Raw genomic sequence first — 19,051 nt, 5'->3', positions numbered from 1 at the left:
TTTAAGAATATGTGTTGCTCCCGGCCATTGTGCCTGAGCGGTTCTATTCACTTCAGTCCGGAACCGCGCTGCTGCTATGGTAGCAAATTCCAATCCGGCCTCGGGCATGGATGTGTGTCATGTCCTTAGGTTAGTTAGGTTTAAGTATTTCTAAGTCTAGGGGACTGATGACCTCAGATGTTAAGTCCCATAGTCCTTACAGCTTTATGTGCTTGTTCTTTTAACAGAAAAAACCAATACATTGTTGTTTAAGAAAATAGCCTATTCCCTTTTGAATGTTTACTAGAGTAATTTGTGAAAATGTGAGATTTTTGATACCCCTCCGTATTATGCAATATAAAACCGTCCGTCTAAATGTTTAGCTGAGTGTCGAGTAAACAAGTGAAGAAAATTGGTTAGAAGTGTTCAAAATTTTTGCTAACAACGTTTTCGCTGTATACATTATATATATGTTTGCAAACCGTACGTGTAGAGAGATCGCATAACTAATGAGTACGTATTGAATAGGATTGGGGAGAAGAGAACTTTGTGGCACAACTTGACCAGAAGAAGGGATCGGTTGGTAGGACATGTTCTGAGGCATCAAGGGATCACCAATTTAGTATTGGAGGGCAGCGTGGAGGGTAAAAATCGTAGAGGGAGACCAAGAGATGAATACACCAAGCAGATTCAGAAGGATGTAGGTTGCAGTAGGTACTGGGAGATGAAGAAGCTTGCACAGGGTAGAGTAGCATGGAGAGCTGCATCAAACCAGTCTCAGGACTGAAGACCACAACAACAACCATACGTGTTAAAAATGTATATAAATGTATCGTGTAAAATTTTGAATTGAGTTAGTCATTAAGTGTTCGAGCTTTTTCCTAACAGCGTTGTTGTTGTTGTGGTCTTCAGTCCTGAGACTGGTTTGATGCAGCTCTCCATGCTACTCTATCCTGTGCAAGCTTCTTCATCTCCCAGTACCTACTACAACCTACATCCTTCTGAATCTGCTTAGTGTACTCATCTCTCGGTCTCCCTCTACGATTTTTACCCTCCACACTGCCCTCCAATGCTAAATTTGTGATCCCTTGATGCCTCAAAACATGTCCTACCAACCGATCCCTTCTTCTAGTCAAGTTGTGCCACAAACTTCTCTTCTCCCCAATCCTATTCAATACCTCCTCATTAGTTACGTGATCTATCCACCTTATCTTCAGTATTCTTCTGTAGCACCACATTTCGAAAGCTTCTATTCTCTTCTTGTCCAAACTAGTTATCGTCCATGTTTCACTTCCATACATGGCTACACTCCAAACAAATATTTTCAGAAATGACTTCCTGACACTTAAATCTATATTCGATGTTAACAAATTTCTCTTCTTCAGAAACGCTTTCCTTGCCATTGCCAGTCTACATTTTATATCCTCTCTACTTCGACCATCATCAGTTATTTTACTTCCTAAATAGCAAAACTCCTTTACTACTTTAAGTGTCTCATTTCCTAATCTAATTCCCTCAGCATCACCCGATTTAATTTGACTACATTCCATTATCCTCGTTTCGCTTTTGTTGATGTTCATCTTATATCCTCCTTTCAAGACACTGTCCATTCCGTTCAACTGCTCTTCCAATTCCTTTGCCGTCTCTGACAGAATTACAATGTCATCGGCGAACCTCAAAGTTTTTACTTCGTCTCCATGAATTTTAATACCTACTCCAAATTTTTCTTTTGTTTCCTTTATTGCTTGCTCAATATACAGATTGAATAACATCGGGGAGAGGCTACAACCCTGTCTCACTCCTTTCCCAACCACTGCTTCTCTTTCATGCCCCTCGACTCTTATGACTGCCATCTGGTTTCTGTACAAATTGTAAATAGCCTTTCGCTCCCTGTATTTTACCCCTGCCACCTTTAGAATTTGAAAAAGAGTATTCCAGTCAACATTGTCAAAAGCTTTCTCTAAGCCTACAAATGCTAGAAACGTAGGTTTGCCTTTTCTTAATCTTTCTTCTAAGATAAGTCGTAAGGTCAGTATTGCCTCACGTGTTCCAACATTTCGACGGAATCCAAACTGATCCTCCCCGAGGTCCGCATCTACCAGTTTTTCCATTCGTCTGAAAAGAATTCGCGTTAGTATTTTGCAGCTGTGACTTATTAAACTGATAGTTCGGTAATTTTCACATCTGTCAGCACCTGCTTTCTTTGGGATTGGAATTATTACATTCTTCTTGAAGTCTGAGGGTATTTGGCCTGTCTCATACATCTTGCTCACCAGCTGGTAGAGTTTTGTCATGACTGGCTCTCCCAAGGCCGTCAGTAGTTCTAATGGAATGTTGTCTACTCCGGGGGCCTTGTTCCAACTCAGGTCTTTCAGTGCTCTGTCAAACTCTTCACGCAATATCGTATCACCCATTTCGTCTTCATCTACATCCTCTTCCATTTCCATAATATTGTCCTCAAGTACATCACCCTTGTATAAACCTTCTATATACTCCTTCCACCTTTCTGCCTTCCCTTCTTTGCTTAGAACTGGGTTGCCATCTGAGCTCTTGATATTCATACACGTGGTTCTCTTCTCTCCAAAGGTGTCTTTAATTTTCCTGTAGGCAGTATCTATCTTACCCCTAGTGAGATAAGCCTGTACATCCTTACATTTATCCTCTAGCCATCCCTGTTTAGCCATTTTGCACTTCCTCTCGATCTCATTTTCGAGACGTTTGTATTCCTTTTTGCCTGCTTCATTTACTGCATTTTTATATTTTCTCCTTTCATCAATTAAATTCAATATTTCTTCTGTTACCCAAGGATTTCTAGCAGCCCTCGTCTTTTTACCTACTTTATCCTCTGCTGCCTTCACTACTTCATCCCTCAGAGCTACCCATTCTTCTTCTACTGTATTTCTTTCCCCTATTCCTGTCAATTGTTCCCTTATGCTCTCCCTGAAACTCTGTACAACCTCTGGTTCTTTCAGTTTATCCAGATCCCATCTCCTTAATTTCCCACATTTTTGCAGTTTCTTCAGTTTTAATCTACAGGTCATAACCAATAGATTGTGGTCAGAGTCCACATCTGCCCCTGGAAATGTCTTACAACTTAAAACCTGGTTCCTAAATCTCTGTCTTACCATTATATAATCTATCTGATACCTTTTAGTATCTCCAGGGTTCTTCCACGTATACAACCTTCTTTCATGATTCTTAAACCAAGTGTTACCTATGACTAAGTTGTGCTCTGTACAAAATTCTACTAGGCGGCTTCCTCTTTCATTTCTTAGCCCCAATCCATATTCACCTACTATGTTTCCTTCTCTCCCTTTTCCTACACTCGAATTCCAGTCACCCATTACTATTAAATTTTCGTCTCCCTTCACTATCTGAATAATTTCTTTTATTTCATCGCACATTTCTTCAATTTCTTCGTCATCTGCAGAGCTAGTTGGCATATAATCTTGTACTACTGTAGTAGGTGTGGGCTTAGTATCTATCTTGGCCACAATAATGCGTTCACTATGCTGTTTGTAGTAGCTTACCCGCATTCCTATTTTCCTATTCATTATTAAACCTACTCCTGCATTACCCCTGTTTGATTTTGTGTTTATAACCCTGTAATCACCTGACCAGAAGTCTTGTTCCTCCTGCCCCCGAACTTCACTAATTCCCACTATATCTAACTTTAACCTATCCATTTCCCTTTTTAAATTTTCTAACCTACCTGCCCGATTAAGGGATCTGACATTCCACGCTCCGATCCGTAGAACGCCAGTTTTCTTTCTCCTGCAGCGTTACCTATCTGTATAATATATGTTAGTGCATCGTGTAAATGTTTAAAGTATATATATATATATATATATATATCGATCAATTTAATACTAATTTTCGGACTGATATAGGCTAAGAATTTCGGAAGAAATAGAAGAAGGCGTACGCGCCTTACAGTAGGTATTATATTAATACGGAGAACTATGTAGGAGCACAAATTGTCCTGCATGGCCGATTAGTGTTCTGTAGTAATACAGATAATTCATATTTTGAAGAATCTTTTTAATTTTTTAAAACTGTTTCAATGGCTTGAGTCTTCTGGAACAATGACGTGATGGAAATCTGGTTAACGTAAGTTCCCGACTGGAAAAGACGAGAGCTGGTGCAGGAGCTGTGTTGGCGCTGCAGGTCCATCCCGCGGGCGCTGGACTGGTTCACGTGGCTGTCGTGGTTCCGGTTCGGCAACGAGGCGATGTTCATCAACCAGTGGGCGGGCGTGCAGCACATCGATTGCTCCGGCGCCGTCAACGACACCTGCCCCTCCAGCGGCCACATCGTGCTCGAAATGTTCGACTTCAGCGAGGTCAGTGCATTCTGCGTTGGCACCACTGGCACCACTGGCGATCTGCCACATCGTGCTCGAAATGTTCGACTTCAGCGAGGTCAGTGCATTCTGCGTTGGCACCACTGGCGATCTGCCCGTTCGTACAGGTCCTGGTCCACTGTAATTGGCGAGTAAGGAGTGCTGCAAGAACGCTGTGAGTGCATGGAATCATCTGGAGTAAAATTAATATATTTCTTTTGTAAATAATTTTAAAACTCTCCCAATAACAACAGTGTGTAGAACAAAAGTCAAACGACATCTGCATTTCAACCATTTCTTGTTTATTTTTCTTTCAGCTACCAGTTTCGACACTTCACTCATGCCATCCTCCGGCCTCTGTATATTAGAACATTAAAAAATATGCGCACTGAGTTTACAAAAGTTATGAGATACCTCCCAATACTATGTCTGGCCTCCTTTTGCCCACGTGCTGTGGCATGTGCTCAACATGTAAGTCCCTGCAGAAATACTGAGCCATGCTGCGTCTAAAGCCGCCCAAAATTGTGAAAGTGTTGCCTATACTGGATTTACTGCACGAACTGACCCCTCAATTACGTCCCATAAATGCTCGATGGGTTTCGTGCCAGGCTATCCAGGTGGCCAAATCATTCACTCGCATTGTCCAGGAGTTCTTCAAAGCAATCATAAAGAATTGTGGCCCGTTGAAATGGCGCATTGTCACGCACAAAACTTCCGTCGTTGCTTGGGGACATGAAGTCCACGAATAGCTGAAAATGGTCTCCAAGTGGCCGAACATAACTATTTTCAGAAAATGATCGATTCAGCTCCATTTAAACACAGCCCACACCATTACGGAACCACCATAGCTTGCACAGCGCCTTGTTGACAATTTACGTCCATGGCTTCGTGTGGTATGTGTCACGATCGAAACCTACCATCAGCTCTTAGCAGGTGATGGTGGGATACACGCGAACTGGCCGCGGTTTACCAGTGGTCTAGGGTCCTACCGACACGGTTACGTGCCCAGGGGCCATATTCTGTATCGTTCATACCGATCGGTGCAGTAGGTTAGTCTCGGTAGTGACGTCATTTTCGATTTTTTATCCAAATATGCTATTCAGTATGCTTCTGAGACCTGTTACGGAACGGTCCTCCCAACGATTTTACAACTGTACCGAGAGGTTTTTTTATTTCTGTGTGGCCCTGCTGAACGGTGAGCTGTGCTTTATGTACACCTATAACTTGCTATTTTAAACATATTTAGTGCTTTTAGCTATGGATTTAGTGGTTGTGTTAGTAAAGAATCACCAGAGGACGCATCCGGTTGGAAAGTGAGTGCATAATGGACTATTTTCCTTAGTTAGAAATATGGTTAGGTTAGGTTTCTACTGTGAATGATTACATCAATAAATGGTTTTCGGTCAATATTCTCTCTAAGCCGGCACGGTTGCTCAGCGTGTTTGGTCAGAGAGTTGGCTACCCTCTGTAATAAAAAGCTGAGTGAAAGGATCAACGAAGAACCCGAACGGGTGTCATCGGACGACCGCCCAGACCAAGTTCAACGAACAACATAGAACAAAATGAGATCAACTAAAAAAAGAAAAAATGTATAGCGCGCGGGAATGTGATACGAAAAGACAAGGGTGGGTACAATTTTTTCTCACCCTCTTCATATATGCAACACGTTATGAGACACTGTTATTCGTGTAAGTTAAGATTTTGCTGCAATATTCGTTATTACCGTTATTATTTACATGTAAGAGCGCACTTCTTCAGTAGTGATTTCGTGATTTCTGTGTGTTTAGAAAACGAAATATGAAACTGCTGCAGGTGAAATTGCTGTGAGCGAAACAACCGACAGTGACCCTTACATTTTTTCTTCACAGAAATAATTCACCATCTTTTCCGAATATGTAAAAATTTCCGAGTATGTGGTTAGACAGGAATCTAAGAGCACAACTTAAATTAGTGGTAATGTACCTAGCAGCAGTCATCTTCATAATCTTGCTTGCTGCGAACGAATCCTCAACAACAGTACACAGAGACGAACGATCTCCGCCGTAGCATTTGTACACTGTAGCACCATATACGAAACATTTTCATTCATGAGATGCATGTTGTATACTTCGACGGTTTGCAGGAGCTCTCGAAAATGCTTTTTTTCAGTTTTGTTTTTAAGAACCAAATCGTTGACTTATCTTTGGGTAAGTGGGCTACTTAATCATTTGGACCTCTAGGAGCGAGTTATAACCACAGTCCGTTGATCTTCTTAATCTTTGGAACTCTCAGAATCGATTTTTCGGGTGTTTTTATAGATGTATTAGTACAATGCTGCCGTAGCAAATTATTGCCGAATTTCTCCACACTGTCCTAACGGACACGTTCGTAATACGTCCCACATTGATTGCTTCTGTTATTTCTCGCAGTCTTACTTGTCTGTTATCACTGACGACTCTAGGAACATGCCGCTGCTCTCGGTCGTTAAGTGAAGGCCCCAACCACTGCGTTGCTCGTAATGAGAGCTAATGCTTGAAATTTGATATTATCGGCAGATTCGCGACACTGTCGATCCCTGAATATTGAATTCCGTAATGATTTCCTAAATGGGATGTCCCAAGCGTCTAGCCCCAACTACTACTCTGCATTCAAAGTCTGTTAATTACCGTCGTGTAGCTACAATCACGTCAGAGATTTTTGACATGGAATTCCTGAGTATAAATGACAGCTCCGCCAGTTTACTGCCCTTTTATTCCTTGTTTTCACGATAATACCATCATCTGTATCCGTGCATATCGCTAGCCAATCACTTTTTTCACCTCAGCGTAATGTAGTGTGTCTCTGCTACATAACACAAGATAACTATACAGATTCAAAACAAGACTAGTAAAGATAATAGCCTTTATTGTAGGTTTTGCGTTATTTACCATCTTTGCTGGTCCTGCTTTGTATCTGTGTTATAATCTACTGTTATACACCAGACGTAACACTGTATACTTGTTGATGTTCTAATATAAGGGACATGAGGACGGCACCAGGGAAGTGCGTAAACAGGTAGCATAAAGAAAAATAAAGAGGAACTGATTGACCTAAGGCTGTTATTCGATTTGTTCTACATATTGTTCGATCAGAGACTGTCTCGAACCCGTGATGGATCCACGAACTGCCAACATCATCCGTCTGACCACGAAAGCGGAAATATATTGTTACCCCTCTTATGACAATCAGGTATACAGGTAACGAAAATCAATGAAATGGTTAGCGTTGGGCTACGTGTGAGATAAAATTATGAGATCAGTCACCATCTTATGTAAGTTATTGCTGTTGACACTATACCTTGCTGGAATATAATAATATCACATTCACATTGCCCCTTATTTAGGGTGTACAAAAATGTGTCACAAAGCTTAAGGCTATATTACTCTCATCATATCATTAGAAATAGTTCATATGGACACAGATCGAAAAACCCTTGGTTAGAGGTGTTCGAAAGGGTTTATTGCTTATGACACAAAAATGCAACATTTACCAAACACATTTACATGTATGAATGGATTTGTTGCTCATGGTTAACAAATTACATATTTACCAAACACACCGGAATCTAGCCGAATGTTTGCTATCATGGGACTCTTAACAGATGTAGAAGTTACAGGACTGAATCACTATGTTATGCAAATCACACCTAAGGGCGTTTATACTTAATGTGTGCGGGGTGTGTACAGCAGCCTTCTGATGGCCCTGATGTAAATCCCATATAGGGGGACTAATGTCTCATACATTTTACTCCTTAACTAAACTGATCAAAGTTTCCCTCCAGAAATTATGACGGGAAAGAATTCTGGTGAGTGTGACTGTTTAACGGACAAATACCGCCCCAAAAATTACAATTACATTCATTTTCTTTACATGGACTAGAAAATTAATCATGAATTCGTACAAGGAACCATCATGTGTATGAACGTAAGCCAAACATGTAGGCATTCTTCATGTGATGAAATGTATAATATCGATAAAAAAAGTAGGTAATCGATTACAGTACCAAGATATCATCAAAGCAGGCAAAGTCGTTATACAGTTGCAGCAGCTGGGAAACTTCAGTTCGAATTTTGGGCGGGTGAAAAATTAACTGAAACTCTACAAGTCGGAACTGGGAAAGTAGCAGAGCTCCAAGCCCTAATAGAAAGCAATGAATGTCACGTCATTGTAGGCACTCAAAGCTGGCTAAATCCGGAGGTAAGTACAGCTCAAATTTTCTCTAAGGACCTAACCGTGTTTAGGAAGGATAGGCTGTACACAGCTCGCTGTGGCATGTTTTGTTGCTGTTAGAAGTAGTTTATGTTGTAGCAAACTTGTTGCATATAGTTCCTGTGAGCTAATATGGATAAAAGTCATTCTTAGGAACCGGAATAAAATAGTAATTGGATCCTTTAACCGACCTCCCGCGTCAGATGATACTATTGCTCAAAGTTTCAAAGAAAACGTGATTGTAATTTCAAGCACGTTACCCGACTCATACAATTATAGTTGATGGTGTCTTCAGTTTACACTCGCCTCGATATGGTGGCAGAAATACATTTTTAAATTTGGTGACATGCATGAAACATCATCTGAATTTATGTCCTCATTCCGTGAAAATTATTTCTAGTAATTAGTTCATGAGCATAGTCGAATAGTAAACGGTTGTGAAAACACACTTGGTCTCTTAGCAAATAATAATCCGAGCTGATAGCAAGCATCAAATCCGATACAACGATTAGTGAACAAAGAGTTGTCGTAGCGAGAATGAAAATCGTAATTTCCAAATCCACCAAAAATAAACGAAAAGTATATGTTAAAAAAAGCAGATTAAAAATTTGCTTGAAGACTTCCTTATAGACAGTCGCCACTCCTTCCAAAATAACAATGTACGTGTAGACCAGATGTGGCTTGAATTCAAAGAACTATTATCGAAAGTCATGCAGCTTTACTGTGAGGTTAAATGATGATGGCAACCTTTGGGTAAAATTTTCCGGAGGTAAAATAGTCCCCCATTCCCATTTCCGGGCGGGCTCTACTCAAGAGGACGTCTTTATCAGAAAACGGTTCAAATGGCTCTGAGCACTATGGGACTCAACTGCTGTGGTCATCAGTCCCCTAGAACTTAGAACTACTTAAACCTAACTAACCTAAGGACATCACACACATCCATGCCCGAGGCAGGATTCGAACCTGCGACCGTAGCAGTCGCACGTTATCAGGAGAAAGAAAACTGGCGTTCTACGGATCGGAGCATGGAATGTCAGATCCCTTAATCGGGCAGATAGATTAGAAAATTTAAAAAGGAAAATGGATAGCTTAAAGTAAGAAATAGTGGGAATTAGCGAAGTTCGGTGGCAGGAAGATCAAGACTTCTGGTCAGGTGAATACAGGGTTATAAATACAAAATCAAATAGGTGTAATGCAGGAGTAGGTTTAATAATAAATAAGAAAATAGTAGTGGGGGTAAGCTACTACAAATAGCATAGTGAACGCCTTATTGTGGCCAAGATAGACACGAAGCCAACGCCTACTACAGTAGTACAAGTTTATATGCGAACTATCTCTGAAGATGGCGAAGAAATTGAAGAAATGTGTGATGAGATAGAAAAAATTATTCAGATAGTGAAGGGAGCCGAAAAATTGTCATGAGTGACTGGAATTCGACAGTAGGAAAAGGAAGAGAAGGAAACGTACTAGGTGAATATGGACTGGGGGTAAGAAATGAAAGAGGAAGCCACCTGGTAGAATTTTGAACAGAGCATAACTTAATCATAGCTAACACTTGGGTCAAGAATAATAATAGAAGGCTGTATACATGGAAGAAACCTGGAGATACTGACAGGTTTCAGATAGATTATACAATGGTAAGACAGAGATTTAGGAACCAGGTTTCAAATTATCAGACATTTCCAGGGGCAGATGTGGACTCTGACCACAATCTATTAGTTATGAACAGCGGATTACAACTGAAGAAACTGCAAAAAGGTAGGAATCTAAGGAGATGGGACCTGGATAAACTGAAAGAACCAGAGGCTGTACAGATTTTTAGGGAGAGCATAAGGGGACAATTGACAGGAATGGGGGAACGAAATACAGTAGAAGAAGAACGGGTAGCTTTGAGGGATGAAGTAGTGAAGGCAGCAGAGAATCAATTAGGTAAAAAGATGAGGGCTAGTAGAAATCCTTGGGTAAGAAAAGAAATATTGAATTTAATTGATGAAAGGAGAAAATATAAATATGCAGTAAACGAAGTATGCAAAAAGGAATACAAACGTTTCAAAAATGAGATCGACAGCAAGTGCAAAAATGTTAAGCAGAAATGGCTAGAGGACAAATGTAAGGATGTAGAGGCGCATATCACTAGGGGTAAGATAGTGACTACCTACAGGAAAATTAAAGAGACCTTTGGAGAAAAGAGAACCACTTGTACGATTATCAGGGGCTCAGATGGAAACCCAATTCTAAGCAAAGAAGTGAAAGCAGAAAGGTGGAAGGAGTATATAGGGAGTCTATACAAGGGTGACGTACTTGAGGGCAATATTATCGAAATGGAAGAGGATGTAGATGAAGATGAAATGAGAGATATGATACTACGTAAAGACTCTGACAGAGCGATGAAAGACCTAAGTCGAAACAAGATCCAGGGAGTAGACAACATTCCATTAGAACCACTGACAGCCTTGGGAGAGCAAGACCTAACAAAACTCTTTTCCATTTCGTGAGGAAGATGTATGAAGCTGGCGAAATACCCTCAGACTTCAGAACAATATAATGATTCCAATCCCAAAGAAAGCAGTTGTTGACAGATCTTTTTAATAATCCACGGTTGCAAAATACTAACGCGAATTCTTTACAGACGAATGGAAAAACTAGTAGAAGCCGACCTCGGGGAAGATCAGTTTGGACTCTGTAGAAATGTTGGATCACGTGAGGCAATACTGACCCTACGGCTTATCTTAAAAGGTAGATTAAGAAAAGGCAAACCTACGTTTCTTGTAGACTAAGAGAAAGCTTTTGACAATGTTGACTGGAATACTCTCTTTCAAATTCTGAAGGTGGCAGGGGTAAAATACAGGGAGCGAAAGGTTGTTTACAATTTGTACAGAAAACAGATGGCAGTTATAAGAGTCGAGGGACATGAAAGAGAAGCAGTGGTTGGGAAGTGAGCGAGACATGGGTGTTCTCTCTCCCTAATGTTACTCAATCTGTATATTGAGCAAGCAGTAAAGTAAACAAAAGAAAAATTCGGAGAAAGTATTAAAATCCATGGAGAAGAAAGAAAAACTTCAAGGTTCACCGATGACCTTGTAATTCTGTCTGAGACAGCAAAGGACTTGGAAGAGCAGTTGAACGGAATGGACAGCGTCTTGAAAGGAGGATATAAGACAAACATCAACAAAAGCAAAACGAGGATAATGGAGTGGAGTCGAATTAAATCGGGTGATGCTGCGGGAATTAGATTAGGGAACGAGACGGTTAAAGTAGTAAATGAGTTTTGCTATTTGGGGAGCAAAATAACTGATGATGGTCGAGGTAGAGCGGATATAAAATGTAGACTGGCAATGGCAAGGAAAGCGTTTCCGAAGGAGAGGAATTTGTTAACGCCGAGTATAGGTTTAAGCGTCTGGAAATCGTTTCTGAAAGTATTTGTATGGAGTGTAGCCATGTATGGAAGTGAAACACGGACGAAAAAAAGTTTGGACAAGAAGTGAATAGAAGCTTTTGAAATCTGGTGTTGCTGAAGAATGCTGAAGATTAGATGGGTCGATCACATAACTAATGAGGAGGTATTGAATAAAACTGGGGACAAGAGGTTTTTGTGGCACAGCTTTACTAGAAGAAGGGATCGGTTGGTAGGACATGTTCTGAGGCATCAGGGGATCACCAGTTTAGTATTGGAGGGTCAAAATCGTAGAGGGGGACCTAGAGATGAATACACTAAGCAGGTTCAGAAAGATGTTTGCTGCAGTACGTACTGCGAGATAAAGCAGCTTGCGCAGGATAGAGTAGCATGGAGAGCTGCATCAAACCAGTCTCCAGACTGAAGACCACAACAAAAACATTATCGAGAGCAATTAAGGGATTTACAGCAAATGAACTATCAAATGATGGAACTGATTCCCCATGATACACAAAACATGTCAGAACACTGCTGTAGAAACAACGAAAAAGCATGCCAAACTTAAACCAATGCAAAACCCCCAAGATTGGCGATTCTTTACTGAAGATCGAAATTGAGTGCGGATTTCAATGTGAAAAGCTTCTAACAGTTTCCGTATCGAAGGTTTTCCTCGAAACCTGCCAGAATGGCCAGAGAGATTCTTGTCGTATGAAAAGTGTGCTAGCGGTAAGACAAAGTGAATGCCTTCTCAGCGCGATAGCAATGAATATACTGTTCATAACAGTGCTCCTAAAGCAAATTTACTAAACACGCCTTCCGAAAGTCCTTCGCCAAAGCAGATGAATATTTCAGAATTAGAATCAAGAACAGTTGCCAACATGAGTAGTTTGGATGTAGATAACCTCGGAGTAGCGAAGCAAGTTTAATCTGTTAATAGATGCAAGTCTTCCGGTCTAGACTGTGTACCAATTATTTTCCTTTCAGAGTATGCTGATACAATAGCTCAATACTTAATAATCATTTATCAGTTAGTTTCCTTTCAGGGTATGCTGTTGCAACAACTCCATACGTAACAGTCATATACAACCGTTCGCTCGACGAAATATCCGAACCCAATGACTGGAAAGTTACAAAAGTCACATCGATATTGAAGGTAGGTGAAAGGAGGTAAGCCACTAAATTACAGCTCATATCATGAACAGCGTTACACAGAAGGATCCCGGAACATATATTATGTTAGAACAGTATGAATTGTCTCGAAAAGAACGGTCTGTTGACACATAGTCAAAACGGATTTAGAAAGCATCGTTCTTGTCAAACACAACTAGGTCTTTACTCACACGTTGTGGTCAGTGTTATCAACAAATGATTTCCAGGTTTTAGACACCATACCTCACGGCTGGCTTGTAATCAAATTGCATGCTTTTGAATCTGCGTACTGTATTCATCTCTTGGTCTTTCGCTATGGTTTTTACTCCCCACAGTTCCCTCTAGTACTCAACTGATGATCTATTCATGTCTCAGAATCTGCCCTACCCACCCGATTTCTTCTTCTAGCCATGTTATTGCACAAATTTCTTGGTTCCCCAGTTTTGTTCAGTACTTCCTCACAGTTGTGTTCAGCATTCTTGTGCAGCTCTACGTTTCAAAAGCTTCTATTCTCTTCTCAACTGAACTATATGTCGTCCATGTTTAAATTCCGTATATGGCTACACTCCATAGAAATACTTCCAGAAAAGACTTCGTGCCACTTAAATCTATACTTGGTGTTAACAAGTTCTTCCTCTTCAGATATGCTTTTCTTGCCATTGCCAGTGTATTTTTAATATCCACCCTATCCTGGCCATCATCAGTTATGTTTCTGCAAAAATAGCAAAACTGGTCAGCTAGTTTAAGTGTCTTGTTTCCTAATGCAATTCCTTCGGCATCATCTAATTGAATTTGACTACATTCCATTACCCTTGTTTTGCTTTTCTTGAAGTTCATCTTACACCCTACTTTTAGGACCCAGACCAGTCTCAGCTATGCGACTGGCTTCCTGATATCCCGTCAGAGAGGTCATAGTTCGTAGTAACTGACGGAGAGTCATCGATTAAAACAGAAGTAATTTCTGGTGTTCCGAAAAGTAGTAATATAGGCACTTTGCTGTTCCTCATCTATACAAACGATTTAGGAGACAATCTGAGCAGCCGTCTCATGTTTTTTGCAGATGATACTGACATTTGTAGTTTAGTAAAGTCATCAGAAAATAATTAGAAAATTATTTAGATAAGGTATCTGTGTGGGGCGACAAGTGCAAATTGACCCTAAATAATGAAAAATGCCTCTCTATGAGTGCCAAAAAGAAACCGTTAATCTTCGTTTAAACGGTAAATCAGTCATATCTAAATCCCGTAAATCCAACAAAATACCTAGCAATTGCAGTTACGAACAACTTAGATTGGAAAGATCTCTTGTGCGCGTCATTTGGTGATGATCGTGTGCTCAGCCGCCAATTTTGTCACGCTTGGCCTCCCAGGTCCCCAGACCTCAGTCCGTGCGATTATTGGCTTTGGGTTACCTGAAGTCGCAAGTGTATCGTGATTGACCGACATCTCTAGGGATGCTGAAAGATAACATCCGACGCCATTCCTCACTGTAACTCCGGACACGGTTAACAGTGCTCTTCACAACATTATTCCTCGACTACAGCCGTTGTTGAGGAATGATTGTGGACATTTTAGCATTTTCTGTAAAGAACATCTTCTTTGCTTTGTCTTACTTTGTTATGGTAAATATTGCTATTCTGACCAGATGAAGTGCCATCTGTCGGACATTTATTTAACTTTCTTTTTTTTGTTATAATAAAACCCCATGTAATTCCAAGCATGTGTGTCAATTTGTACCTCTCTATCTGCATTATTCCGTGATTTATTCAGTTATCAAATTTATACAGACTTTTTGAACACCCAGTATTTTTTGGCTACGACCTACGTAGGGAAAAACGACCATTGTAATAAAATAAGGGAAATCGGAGCTCGCACGGAAAGTTATACGTGTGCGTTTTTTCCGGGCACTGTTCGACAGTGGAGTAACAGAGAATTATTGTGAATGTGATTCGTTGTCTTCTTTACCAGGCACATAAGAGTGATTCGCCGAGTAGCCGCAAGGGTGCAGATGTGTTACCGACAGTTCGGCGCAAGGCAGTGAGCTGATGATGGCTGCTACTCGTTCAAAAAAAATGGTTCAAATGGCTCTGAGCGCTATGGGACTTAACATCTATGGTCATCAGTCCCCTATAACTTAGAACTACTTAAACCTAACTAACCTAAGGACATGATACAACACCCAGTCATTACGACGCAGACAAAATCCCTGACCCCGCCGGGAATCGAACCGGGAACGCGGGCACGCTGCTACTCGTGGTCGGTGGGATGCATAGAGATGAGTTCCGCCTCGGAGGTACATCGAAGCGCGTGCACGTAAACAATTAAGTGTTTGCCCGGCTGGCCGGACAAGTGAAACGACGGATGAAATTACTCTGCAGCACGAGCTGCAAAGTACGCGACCGACTCCTGTGGCGGTCAGAAACAAACTCTCTCTTTCTCCCCGCGCCCAGAGACCTACCGCTCTGCTTGTGAAGAACTCTGCCAATCGCCGCAGATACACAAAGCTTTCGAGCACTGCGGCCTTAGAACAAATTAGTATAGACTCCCGCTTCTATACTCTGTCAGCCTAGGTAGGCGACAATTTCATTCCTTCCCGCCAATCCCCGGCGGTGTTTGTAAATGTGTGCAGACATAACAGTCGAGCACTCCATCACAGCTTGCTCCAGAACTTTGCCTGGGAAGATTTCTAGCGACGTGCTCCAACGGAATGTGATCATTACGTTGCTACGTATGGCGCGCCGTTCAGTCGGCTCTTCTGTGGAGCTCGACAATCATTTCTCCGAGACGTCCGAAACACTAGCACAGATGTGGCACCAAGATGGCGTGTTTCTGCCGAAAACTTAAGGTTTTCGGAAGAAACCGACCCCCAGCCGTTGTAAAAACAGCGAGTGGCGGTCTGTCTGGCCCTGAGAGCCCTCATCAAAAGAAAAAGCCGCCAGGCACGGGTCGAGGCTCTGTCTGCAATTACCAGTGTCCGGATGTTCCTCTCAACTTCTAACCGTACACTGCTGTTGTAATTGGCCTCCTCGTAGCCCAAAAGTTCTCACTCGTCTCCAACATGAAATGAGCAGAACTACAATATGCCTCCATCCAAGTCCCGATCTATTACATGCCGGTACATAGCATGCGATTACCTACTTTTCATGACAGTGTAACACAGTAGCGAAATGACATTACGTTGCTCTCATGCAAATTCACAGTTTAGAAATGCAAGAGAGGCTGGTTTGAAGGGTTTTAGTAAGTACACTTCTGGAAATTGAAATAAGAACACCGTGAATTCATTGTCCCAGGAAGGGGAAACTTTATTGACACATTCCTGGGGTCAGATACATCACATGATCACACTGACAGAACCACAGGCACATAGACACAGGCAACAGAGCATGCACAATGTCGGCACTAGTACAGTGTATATCCACCTTTCGCAGCAATGCAGCCTGCTATTCTCCCATGGAGACGATCGTAGAGATGCTGGATGTAGTCCTGTGGAACGGCTTGGCATCCCATTTCCACCTGGCGCCTCAGTTGGACCAGCGTTCGTGCTGGACGTGCAGACCGAGTGACACGACGCTGCATCCAGTCACAAACATGCTCAATGGGGGACAGATCCGGAGATCTTGCTGGCCAGGGTAGTTGACTTACACCTTCTAGAGCACGTTGGGTGGCACGGGATACATGCGGACGTGCATTGTCCTGTTGGAACAGCAAGTTCCCTTGCCGGTCTAGGAATGGTAGAACGATGGGTTTGATGACGGTTTGGATGTACCGTGCACTATTCAGTGTCCCCTCGACGATCACCAGAGGTGTACGGCCAGTGTAGGAGATCGCTCCCCACACCATGATGCCGGGTGTAGGCCCTGTGTGCCTCGGTCGTATGCAGTTCTGATTGTGGCGCTCACCTGCACGGCGCCAAACACGCATACGACCATCATTGGCACCAAGGCAGAAGCGACTCTCATCGCTGAAGACGACACGTCTCCATTCGTCCCTTCATTCACGCCTGTCGCGACACCACTGGAGGCGGGCTGCACGATGTTGGGGCGTGAGCGGAAGACGGCCTAACAGTGTGCGGGACCGTAGCCCAGCTTCATGGAGACGGTTGCGAATGGTCCTCGCCGATACCCCAGGAGCAACAGTGTCCCTAATTTGCTGGGAAGTGGCGGTGCGGTCCCCTACGGCACTGCGTAGGATCCTACAGTCTTGGCGTGCATCCGTGTGTCGCTGCGGTCCGGTCCCAGGTCGACGGGCACGTGCACCTTCCGCCGACCACTGGCGACAACATCGATGTACTGTGGAGACCTCACGCCCCACGTGTTGAGCAATTCGGCGGTACGTCCACGCGGCCTCCCGCATGCCCACTATACGCCCTCGCTCAAAGTCCGTCAACTGCACATACGGTTCACGTCCACGCTGTCGCGGCATGCTACCAGCGTTAAAGACTGCGATGGAGCTCCGTATGCCACGGCAAACTGGTTGACACTGACGGCGGCGGTTCACAAATGCTGCGCAGCTAGCGCCATTCGACGGCCAACACCGCGGTTCCTGGTGTGTCCGCTGTGCCGTGCGTGTGATCATTGCTTGTACAGCCCTCTCGCAGTGTCCGGAGCAAGTATGGTGGGTCTGACACACCGGTGTCAATGTGTTCTTTTTTCCATTACTAGGAGTGTATATGAAGAGGCCAGAGGGCTTCTCGTCTTGCAACATTTAAATTTACAGAAATTGCTGGAAATGACCACCTCCTGGTTTCATGCACCCCTGGGCCTGCACTCCATACTTCATCGTACGTTGTGGAAAACTCCTGGTGTGCATCGTAAAGGAAAACTATGTTGGATTCAGACCTGACGATCCGACATACCCTGCAATGGATTCACTTAAACTAATCCACCTGTTCGGAAACAGTTTACCAAGATACTGGCAAACTAACCATCTAAATTGAGGTGAACCATCATCGAGTATAAGCCACATTTGTTGGACGACGTCTAGAGGTAGATCATCAAATAAACGAAGTAACTCATGCCTGAGAAACTGCAGATAAGTTTGTCCAGAGATATGATGCTGAAAGAAGTAGTGGCCAATGGAATGCTCATGAATGATTCTACACGATACCTCGATTGTGACCGTGTTGATGTCTGTCTCGTTCTCTTAAGTCCAGCAATAATAGGATAGTTTAAGATCCCCTTATTTGAAGGGGTTGTCTTTTCCCTGAATAGTATGCACGCTACGAACTACAGAGACGTAGCACCCTGGCGTAACATGCATTGACAGAAAATTATTCTTCACTGAAAGTCTGTCTTATTTAATTCTTGCATCCATTGTTTCAGATCGTCATGCGATTAACGACTTCCCTTCTCGCATTCCTCATTGTAACAATTAATGGAGCTTAATCCACAGTACAAAGGGCCCGTTTTTCAAGCTCAGACCTTCTCACATCACGCAGTCTCCCACCATCTCCAGCTCTCTTCCGAAATGAACCTGCCGGAAGCATTGATGGAGTATGAACATTCTTGGACAACCTATAGGCCTCCTAGGATAACGCTCAGCATAAAGTTGATGTGCTGCGTCCGAATTCTTATCTGTTGGCCGTACATGTACAGCATACCCGTCATTTCAGAAACGGAAGACATAATTGTGATGTGTTGTGATGGAAGCAAGCTCCAAAACAGTGCACCAGGCAAAACGCTGCTGCAGCGATAAACTGTATACAAGAAAATGGCGAAAATGCGCATTGGAAGTAAATTATGCAACCATGAGTTACCACAGGAAATTCATTTCGCACATCCCTCAAGACGGATTTTCGGACCCATGAACTTTTTGTAATGTGTTAGCTAAGGAGAAATCCCTTAGGTTTTTCACGCATGTTTTTATGCACCCTGTTTCCTCTACTCCTCGCAAAATTGACTCAAATCCCGTTCTTTCCTCTCTGTTGTCACATCACATCACTAACACATTACACTGACCTTT

The 19,051-nt window shown here is 42.6% G+C and overlaps 1 protein-coding gene across 1 annotated transcript in view; it reads left to right on the top strand.

The window, feature by feature from the left end:
* LOC126355737 (protein white-like) overlaps positions 1-19,051 on the top strand; it is a 402,551-nt gene that overhangs the window by 365,391 nt on the left and 18,109 nt on the right. The window contains exon 12 of the mRNA XM_050006112.1: positions 4,147-4,321. Coding sequence (XP_049862069.1) covers positions 4,147-4,321 — 175 coding nt within the window. The remainder of the gene's footprint in view (positions 1-4,146; positions 4,322-19,051) is intronic.

Source organism: Schistocerca gregaria, chromosome 3 (assembly GCF_023897955.1).
Source record: "Schistocerca gregaria isolate iqSchGreg1 chromosome 3, iqSchGreg1.2, whole genome shotgun sequence".
In the NCBI taxonomy this organism is placed as follows: Eukaryota; Metazoa; Arthropoda; class Insecta; order Orthoptera; family Acrididae; genus Schistocerca; species Schistocerca gregaria.
The sequence above is the reverse complement of the archived record's forward strand: the minus strand, read 5'-3'. Positions and strand labels throughout refer to the sequence as shown.